The sequence below is a fragment of the Sebastes fasciatus genome, chromosome 3, assembly GCF_043250625.1.
Source record: "Sebastes fasciatus isolate fSebFas1 chromosome 3, fSebFas1.pri, whole genome shotgun sequence".
Lineage (NCBI taxonomy): Eukaryota > Metazoa > Chordata > Actinopteri > Perciformes > Sebastidae > Sebastes > Sebastes fasciatus.
Window position 1 is genome coordinate 37,346,213 of NC_133797.1, and position 10,417 is coordinate 37,356,629.

The 10,417-nt window shown below is 39.5% G+C and overlaps 1 protein-coding gene across 15 annotated transcripts in view; it reads right to left on the bottom strand.

The window, feature by feature from the left end:
- micu3a (mitochondrial calcium uptake family, member 3a) overlaps positions 1-10,417 on the bottom strand; it is a 36,375-nt gene that overhangs the window by 15,369 nt on the left and 10,589 nt on the right. For 7 of the 15 annotated variants that reach the window (XM_074630774.1, XM_074630764.1, XM_074630766.1 and 4 more), the window contains exons 5-8: positions 8,878-8,925; positions 6,541-6,623; positions 5,236-5,307; positions 2,824-2,865 (exon numbers count right to left, since the gene is read on the bottom strand). In XM_074630774.1, coding sequence (XP_074486875.1) covers positions 2,824-2,865; positions 5,236-5,307; positions 6,541-6,623; positions 8,878-8,925 — 245 coding nt within the window. The remainder of the gene's footprint in view (positions 1-2,823; positions 2,866-5,235; positions 5,308-6,540; positions 6,624-8,877; positions 8,926-10,417) is intronic. The other 8 variants (XM_074630776.1, XM_074630770.1, XM_074630767.1 and 5 more) reach the window with 3 other exon arrangements.

The window sequence follows — 10,417 nt, forward strand, 5'->3', positions numbered from 1 at the left end:
CCAGATTTAGACACACACTCTTGGTTAACGTGACAAAAACTGGGTCTATTGTGTGTCTCAGAGGGTTGTAAAAAAAAAACAAGAATCTTGCATATCTAATTGATCTCTGACACAAATACACAATTCTTCCACCCGAAATCTAGTTTTCCTATATAACCCATATGATAGTGAACCAGCTGAACATATTGCTGTCTTCTGTTCAGAGTGTATCCTGACCACCCACCTCGTCTGTCTCTCCAGGGAGAACGCAGCAGCAGCCATTTTAACATGACCCTGCACCGCTCTTAACTTCACACTGACAATGCAGCTATCCATCACAACACTGACGGGTGTGTGTGAGTGTGTGTGTGAGTGAAAGAGAGAAAGAAAGAATGCTCGCTCATAGTCTGAACAGAGACTACTGGCTTGAGGCCTACAGTTACTGGATAGTACACATCCTCCTGACATTTGTGCTGCACTGTTCTCCATCTCTATTAGTAAATATTCACCACAGCTCTACAGGTTATCTTTGTATCTTGAGGGGAAATTGGAGTATTTTTTTTTTTTTTAAAGTAATATGTTAAATGTTGGATGCCATACTACTCAGCAGACAAATGTAACCTGTTTGCTCTCTTTATTTAAGTGCTCACACTTCAATAAAAGATCTCCTGCTCTCTCTGTGCGTTAACTAACCCCCAACAGGAACACACACACTGACAACCAAACAGCACGCGTCCTACAACAGTCTAAAATGGACAGTGTCTGATTGTGTTTAGAGCTTTAGAGTGCCTCAAGTCATTCTAAATCACATCACTCTCTTTTTGTAAGAGTTCATCTCTCCTGACCCCTTAAATCTATTACTCCTATGCTGCCATCCCTCTCCCCATTCATCCCACCCTCTGCCATCCTCCCTCGATCAATCACCCGGCTGACCTGACAGATGGACACCCCGTCTTGAAGGAAGTCTCTCTCTCTATCCCGCTTATTCTTTCTATCCATTCATCCTTTCAAGGAGCCTACTGCTTTACTGATAACAGAGGATCAGGTGGACTGGGTCAGGGTTAAGGCTTTTTTCAAAGACCAGGTCAGGACACAAAAGTGGCTGACAGAGGCATTAAACAGAGTCCTCTAAGTATCACGATATAATTGACATTTACACCCAACAAATCCAACCCAATCAGAGTGTACCAGAAGGAAGGGAAATAATCCAAACAAAAACAGTGTTACTTGATTATCCTGTTACCCAGCAGGTTGTGAAACTGGTGTTGGATTAAGAGATTCAAGTTTGATATGAGAATCCCTGTTACCATACCTCCCTCCATCCATTGCTCTATCTCTGCTATTTCTATACCATAAAACTGTAATTTGACAGAGGCAAGCAATATATTTGTTTGAGCAAATTGCAATATTTAACAAGTTTAAGGGAAATTAAAGGAACATTTTCAGAAATACTCGTATTTGCTTCCTTGATTTCAAGAAGATTGATTCCACTGTCTCTACGGTAAATATGAAGCTAGAGCCAGGTGATGGTTAGCTTAGCATAAAGACTGGAAACAGGGGGAAACAGCTAGCGTAGCTCTGTCAAAAGTAAAAAAAATCTAGGGTCTTTTCGTCACTTTGTGAGGTTGCCACGCAACCAGGAAACCAGCAGACTTCAGAAAGTCGCTGTACCCGTCGGCATCGTCTGAAATCGCATACTATGCACTACATACCCAACAGGTGTATTATTGTTCAACATACTTTTGTGTGAATAAACAGTAGTATGGATCTTTTCGGACGCACTGAGCATTGATTTACGTCGTCACTTCCTGAGAACCTCCTTTGCCGGTTGGAGACGCGTAACCATGGTAACCCGTGCCAACCTCATGTAACCAAAACGACGGTTTGTGAGAATCAAATTCTGAATTAATTTTAAAATATATATTACACCTAGCAAAGTGAAACCTATACTTACAGTTAAATTGAAGCGTTATTGACGTTACAGAGCCGTCCGTCAACGTCTGTTATGAACGTTGTTGTCACGACCGCATTGCATTGTGGGATATTTAAGCCACCGTAGTGTCCAGCGGTTGCATACTGTAATATATCGCCGGTTTCATATTAAGGTTTCGGACATACTAACAAAATCTCACATACTGTTTTAGCGTACTAAATAGCATGTTAGTATGGTCAGCTTTGCATTTCATTTTTCGTACAGATTAAATAAATGAGATATAGTGTGTTAATAAGTCAGCTTTAGAGCTTTAGAGGTGCTGGTTGGCTGATTTCAGTACCTTTGAACAGAGCCAGGCTAGCTGTTTCCCCCTGGTTCCAGTCTTTATGCTAAGATAAACGGGCTGCTGGTCATGGCCTTATATTTAACAGAGATATATGAGTGGTATTGATCTTCTGATCTAACTCTTGGCAAGAAAGCGAACAAGTGTATTTGAAAACTATTCCTTTAAATCATATTTCCAAATATTGAGAAGTGCAAACTAAGTTCTGTCAATTGAGAAATTATACCACAAAAAATAAGAGTAAAAAACGTTTCTAAAAAAAATAACAGATATTTATTAAGTCGAACACAGATTTCAGAAAAGGTTCTAAATATTCTGCAATATTATTAGTGAAATATTTGTCTACCATTACTGCTCAACCTTTTACCACCACCATGTTTAAGTCCCACATTGTGGTTTTATTATTATCTTAAAAAACTGTCACCTATACTCCCTTCTTTTGTAAATGAAACCATGTAGCATGTAGTAACAGCTAGCTCTCTGTTCCTCCGTTCATCCATTTTCCATTCTTTAACCATCTAAAGACGAGCAGAAAGGAGACTAAGGGGTTACGGTTTTGGATACATACGCTGTTCATGGGGGCAACCTGATATCCATAGAGCTGCATACTCTGACACACAGAGAGAGACACGAGAAAGAGGAGGACAGAGCATGCAGTCAGAGAGGAGGAGGGAGGAAGAGAGAAGGTAAAAGACATGTTAGTACATGCAGAGAGGCTGTGGATACGCTCTGCAGAAGGATGTGTCACTTTCAACACATCTGTGATTACGTTTTAGAACAACACACACACACTTTGCATTGCAGCACTGTGCACTGCACTTCCCACAGATGGTTTGTGAAACTGTATGCGTGTGAGGGAAAGTGTAACATTTATCTTTCCTTTATTTGAAATTAACCTTATAAATGTCATTGTTAGCACTTCCTGTGAGCTGGAAGCTTTACCAGGACAGATCTACAAGACACACTTCTTATTAATAACTTATTAATAAAACTCTAAATATAGCCCATTCAATACTGAGTTTTTGAAGAAAATACAATATATTTGAATAATTGCCCATATTTATATTTTTACATGAACATATAACACAAAAAAACATTCTTGACAAAGCTTGCTTCAATTTGGGATAAATTAGAAATTCAGAGCATATCTATGATTGAGGAATTGCCTCCATACGGCTCTCAACATGGCGATGGTTGAGCCGGCAGCAAAGCAGCTAATGGTGCTACCAGCACGAACAGTGCAAACAACAGTAACAGTGCTGACAGAGCTAAGAGTCTTAACCTGAGAGGGAACCGGAGGGTGGGCGCTACGCTTCCGGGACGACGCCGTGGTTCGGGATGGCGTTATCAGTGGTAACCGCCGTATGAGCGCAGGTCAGAGAGGCCGCCATTAGCTAGCCAGTGGGGCACACTCACTGGGACTCACATGCACTAACCAAGCCCCCATGAAGAGCGCCGGTCGTTGATACCAATTTGCGTAGTGTCCAAACGGTGGTACTACAACTTCCGTGTTCGTCACGTGATGCCATTGGGCCCAAAAAGACTTTTTCCCATAGACCTACATTAGGAAAGAGACGTCTGCAATTCAGCGGATATTTTTTTTTTAGGTATATCAACTTCTCAGTATGAACACTTAAATAGTCCTTATTTAACATCAGGTCCTAAAAGTTGTAAAATTCACTAATTGCCGAATCCAGAGTTATTTCCTTTCCTCCGTTCATGTGAATGAGACCCAGTCAGAGGCTGGAGCGAGAGCTGGGAGGCGGAGTTAGCAAGCCGTGACGACAGCGTGACGCCTGTGACCCAGTCAGGCGACCGAGCGGACGCTACTGCGCCTGCTTCATGGGCCCAATGGATGCGGAAGATCGCCGGAAGATCTGGGTACTTTTGCACTCGGAAGTTGAACCATTTTGGCTTCATGCGCCACTGAGCAACTTTTACAGGAATGAACGGGGCCCCGCCTCCAACGCTGTATCCAGTTCTCTTAATACATCCATGAGCACTAACGTGCACTTACACAAGTGTGACTTCCTTCTGTGCTTATGTAGACATTACTCCTCTATATCTTTACATAGCAAATAGTTGTTTGCTGCTATATTAATCCTCTGGATATTGAATTTATAGCACTTTTAAAAAATTGTGACCAAGATTTCTAAAGCAAGAGTCAGTTTATACAAGAAAAATAAATTTTAAAAAGTAAATTTTCCTCTACAAATCTTTGTCGTTTCTGTACTGACGTCTTGATATTAGCCGACATATATGCCAGTATCGATACATCTGTAAAAAGCTAATAGTCATTTGGCTCTAAGTCTACATGCAGGCTTTATAGATTATTAAGTTTAAACCTACACTTTAACGTTTAACCATCAAGCAGACTGATATAAACATAAAAAGCAGTATTCAGTGTAGTAAGGCGAGGTGACCTGTGTTGTTCCAAAACTTCAATCCCAGAAATGTTGAAAAGGACAAATTCTTATTAAGAGTATATCCAATATAACAAGTACACAGTAAAAAACAGAGGAGATACCACATTGTCTAAAACAGTTTCTATAAGGCAGCATGCACTCACACATGAAGGGTTTATCTAAGTTTAAAACTCGATGAATACTTGATTACTACAGATGACAATTAACTTGGATGACGATGATGTCATTTTCAATACATCAACATGTACAGTTTGACACAGCATTCATTTTGCTCCTTCAGTAACAGAGAGGTGCTGTGCCATTCTACATTCATGGATGTATTAAAATACCATTTTAAGAGGGAAGTAACTTTACTCTATACTTTTATATTAACTTCCAGGACATGTTGGATCTTTTTATTTCAAGTTTACCCCACTGATGATAGCAGCATTACTGCAGTCCATGTCCATAAAGACTGTTGTCTGTACTAAGGGTGATTAGTGAAAGACTTTTACACCATACCTCTCCTCAAACACACAAACACACCCTTTTTCTTATGTTACCAACTTTCTTACCAACTGCGCCGACTTCTCAGCATCTCCTTTCCTCCCTCTCTTCTCATTTTTCTTCCGGAAGATCTCCTGAAGCTGTAATGAGAGAAAGAAAGTTGACAATTCAAAGCCGGATTCAAAGCTCTGTTTGAAGCCTCACATGTACAAACATCCACTGAGTTCACAGTGAAGTCGTACACGTTTTCATGCTGGTCTGTGATGTGATTCAAGCACTGGCCTTTTGACGACACGATTAGGAGAGTGTTGGTTTTCTAGTTTGGCTTTCGAGGGACTTATGGTCACATACTGTATATTAAAGGGTAAACCGATGCTGAATCACATCTGGGATAAAACTGCAGCTGCTTTAGTATTTAGAGTTTGTCTTCAAGCTGAAGTAGGTAGAAGTGGAACAAATATGATTAAAAAAAAGTTATTTTGATAAAACGGTCACTGTATCCTGACAGTAGTAAATGAGACAGATAATCTGAATGAAATCATGTGGCTCTGTTTCCTCCAGTGCTCCTAATAGAGAGCCGAAGTCCCATTGAAGTTGCTTTCAATGCACTGGCCCAGGAAAGCATCGTCAACTGCAGCTTTTATAGTTTATACATTAACAGCTTTTCATTAATCCAGTTTTATTATTAATTTGAATTAATAATGAAAAATGAACGCTGCAGTATCAGTAAAGGGATATATCCAGGAATATTTTAAGAGTTAAAATAATAAAAGTGCCTGATGTTGTTTATTTGGGGTTTATTTAAATTATAGTCCCTTCAGATGACATTTTTTTAGCAGTCTGAACTGAAGACAGCAGAAGAATTAGAGCCTATCACCAAACCCTCAATGTGGGAGAGTATTTTTTGGTCCTGCACCTGCCCACTCCCACAGGATCTCTAACCATTACAATCCACTCCCGCTGATATACCATCCCACTCCCACCGGCCTCCACAGGGATTCTGATCACTTCCTGCCTGCAGCAGTGTTTTCTATTGAAAATCTGTTGGTCCCATGATCCCACAGGGAATGAAAGACACATTATAGGTTTTTAATCTAAAGAAATGCTATTACAGTTAGGCTACTCAGATGTTTCATACACTGTCTTTAGAAATAGTGAACTGAAAATCAGCTTTTAAATGTAACAAAAATATTAAGGCAGTGGGGATTTATATAAAAACATGAATCGTCCATCCACGTTTCACTGATAGTCCCTTTACACTGATTGTCAATATCTTTAACATCCTAACCTTGTCCTTTTGCGATGGGAGTAAAACACGATGTTAATAATAATATGAATTCAGTCATGGGATGGATTTTCTATCAGAGACTCACCACCAAGAACTCCCTCTTGTCCACCATCTGGTTGCCGTCTGCATCAAACATATTGAAAGCAATCTTAAAGCCTGCATGGGGCTCTGGAGAACAGAGAGGAGAGCATATAGGGTGAGTGTGTGTGTGTGTGTGTGTGTGTGTGTGTGTGTGTGTGTGTGTGTGTGTGTGTGTGTGTGTGTGCGTGCGTGCGTGCGTGCGTGTGCGTGTGTGTTAAAGGCAATTCTAGTCCCAAAAATAGAAGCATGGGAAGAAGTGTCATATAGGCTAGACAGGAGGGAGATGGGGCAGGTGGATAAACCTATATGAGCTACAGTTCACATTTTAATCTTTCTATACCACTCCACACGTTTAGCTGTTGATCTGCCAAATCAAATAAAGCTTGCATCACTTTATGTCTTTATCCTAGAAATACCACAACGCATATGTTTGCTATAGATTAACAACAACAAAAAACTGAAGATATTTTTGAACAAAACAACTTTACCAGTCCTTCAACCCGAGGAAGAAATAATCCAAGATGTTAATTTGGTGTCACTGAAACTCATGCAGGTACAAAGAGCATGTGACTATTTTGAAACTGAATTTAATTTATAAATAACAGTTCTTATTAATTACTTTTCTTTATTTTAATATCTGAATTTCCAAATTAACTTTGATTAAATTAAATCAAACAGCAAAACCTTTCTTAATTAATGTGGTCATGATTAATGGCAGCCCTCTCTTTTGATGTGGACACACACACTGAACTGTGACTTTCTCTAGGAGGAAATGTTGCTGCAAGTTTCATTTTATTCAGTTAAAGGTGTTATTGATAACATTGATAACATTCAGCCACTAGATGTCACATTCTCCCTCCGCCGCTCCATTGCATTTACTTCACAACAAGTTGTTGCCAGGTATTTACCGCAAAGCTCCGCCATTTATCCGTTTTTTTCCACACTAACTGACGACCCAGAGATACCACGTGATACCAACGTCGTTGTACTATCGGCTCACAAGCCTTGTTAGAAGTGTGAACCAAACGTCAGACATCTTCCACAGAGATAAACAAAACATTCAATTTGGACACGCCAACATTTTTAAAATGATTAATTCAGGAAAAACTATACTTTTATTGAACACCTTTCTAAAAGCTCTGTGGATGTATTATTTATTTTTTTAAATATTCGTCTCCATAAAATTTGTTATCAATAAGACCTTTAATGCCTCATTTCCACATAGCTCTGTGAACATATGCAAGTCAACAGGAAGTCCATTCATTCCTACGGGAACCTGCAAAACTCCAACTTTTACGGCAAATTTTGGACAGACAGTATGCACTGTGAATTTATACATTCGTGAATTAATAACCGATTGATGAATGAAAACAGCTCTATTTATACATTTTTTCTAATAGAAAAGTTCAACGGCATATCTAGCTAACATTTAGCTAGCTGCGTAACGTGTAGAATGCATGAATAGTGGTTCATACATCTTTTAACTAAATATATAACGGTAAAAAACAGATAAGTAACTTCTCTTCCATTTCTGCGGTGGGGGTTCTATCCATCCATAAAGAGACGCATTTCCTTGCGTTAAACACTAGGGGACGTGATCAGTAAAATATACGGAATTACGGACACAAAACGAAACTGTGTGGAAACGAGGCGTTAGTGTGCATTTGGTGGCCATAAATACCCAAAACTGAGACCCCTATTGTGATTTGGCTAACTGCTTTGAATGCTTACATCATGGGCTTTTGCCATTGAAGTTTTTAGTTTACTAATTATACCTGGGAAGGTATGATCAACAAGTTAGGAAAAACTTTTTTATTCAAAAAAAATATTCGTCTATATAAAGATGTTATCAATAAGACCTTTAAAATTATAAGAATTTTGAACATTGACACTGTTTGGTTTCTTGGTAATTTACTGAAGAGAAAAAAAAGACTTTAATTCCTGATTTTGAGGAGAAAAAGAGCAGAAATATTCAGTAGTTTTGAAGGTGTAATGGGGAAATATCTTAATATATAGTGCAGTAAATTGCTGTTCTCAGAGAGTAATGAGCGCAGCAGTTTTTTTTTAGGAATAAGCCTCACATTCCTGTCTATATTTAAGTTTTGAAAGGTTATAAGTAGGGGTATTTTTTTCCTTCTTCTCACTGTCTCTCTCTCTCAGCCCAAGGGGAAGGGGAAAACCACCAGATTGTGTCATAATTGTTAAGTTCTGGGTGGCCCCTGAGTATAGTTCATATCATATACCTTAGCTAACCTTCTCCCAAAATAAGCCCAGCAAAAGAATAAGAAAGGAGAAGATGAGATGAGGTGAAGGAGGATCTGTAGAGACTGAATTGACTCACTTGTGAGGATGCAGAGCAGGAACAGGTACTCTGTGTAAGAGATGATGCCTAGTAATGAGACCAAGACAGAGAGAGTTAAAGAAATGATCACATTCAACACACATACACACACACAATGTTTACAGATGTTCAAAGACCATAGGCCTCCTGACACATACACACACACTAACACACATAATCCCTCCTTTCATGAAGATAGCATCTTAAAATGTGTCTTCTGGAGCTGAGCTGCCAACAGCCATTTGGCCACACACCGTTTCTTTTTCTACACCCCAAGTGTCCAAAGTAAAGACACTGGCTGTTAGAGGTGTGTGTGTGTGTGTGTGTGTGTGTGTGTGTGTGTGTGTGTGTGTGTGTGTGTGTGTGTGTCTGTGTTTGGATAAGCAAGTGAAAAATGTTTTAGGAGGTGATCCTTTCTTGCCTCGGGCCCATTTGGGAATCTTTGTAGCTCTCATGTCATCTCTCTCTCTCTTCCTCTTTTTTCACTTTCTGTCTGATCGTTCAGATAGTTCAGGGTGACTCGCTTGAGTGTTACGGGAGACTGCTTTCCCATGTGTGTGTGTGTGTGTGTGTGTGTGTAGGTGAACATGACACCAGCTACACCACCAGTGTGAGCCTTGTGTTTGTCCTGATGCCCGACTGCTTTGTGCAGAGGAGCTGGTTTGGAACTGAATTCTCTTTTCCCCCATGTAGCCCGAGCTGTGCAAAGACCAGAGACATACACTCTGACACTACTCAGGTTTCTAAAATACATTCTGCATGTTTATATTCGTACACACACTCTCTCAATGATATGCTGATGAATAAAAAGGTGGGTTAACAAGTGGTAATTATCATTAGGAGGAAAAAGTCAATGATCAGTCTAAACAAAATTGAATTTAGTTTGATACTACTATGTATGATATTTACATATTTATCTTCATATTTACTTATCATTTATTTCTGCAACTTTTTTTTTAATTAGCTACAGTGTTTATGATTTTGACCAGTGGGCAACCTCCAGGTCTGAAAAGTGAAGCCAAACCTGCATTCTTTCTAACAGCCAGCAGGGGGCGACTCCTCTGGTTGCAAAAAGACGTCTGATTGTATAGAAGTCTATGAGAAAATGAGCCTACTTCTCACTTGATTTATTACCTCAGTAAACATTGTAAACATGAGTTTATGGTCTCAATCGCTAGTTTCAAGTCTTCTTCAATACAGCATGATGTTCATTTAGTCAATGATGTTCCCATTTAGAGTCAAATGGACCATAAAGCAGATGATGCTTTAGGACCTTGTGACAGGTCGCTACCATTTCCGCATTTCTTTGTCTTACAACTTTAACCCTTTCACAAAGGCCTCCACAATTAATAGAATATTAATCGCAATCTTAATTTTCACTTCCCACAATTATATGAACGTGATCGTATGTGATATTGACGTTTAAAATGCGTGCTCCGCTCATAGAAAATTCAGCTGCAAATCAAGTCAAGTGCTTCCTAAACTAACAGCCAGCCACCAGAGGGGTGATTGACATATTTTGGCTTCACTTTTGAAGCAC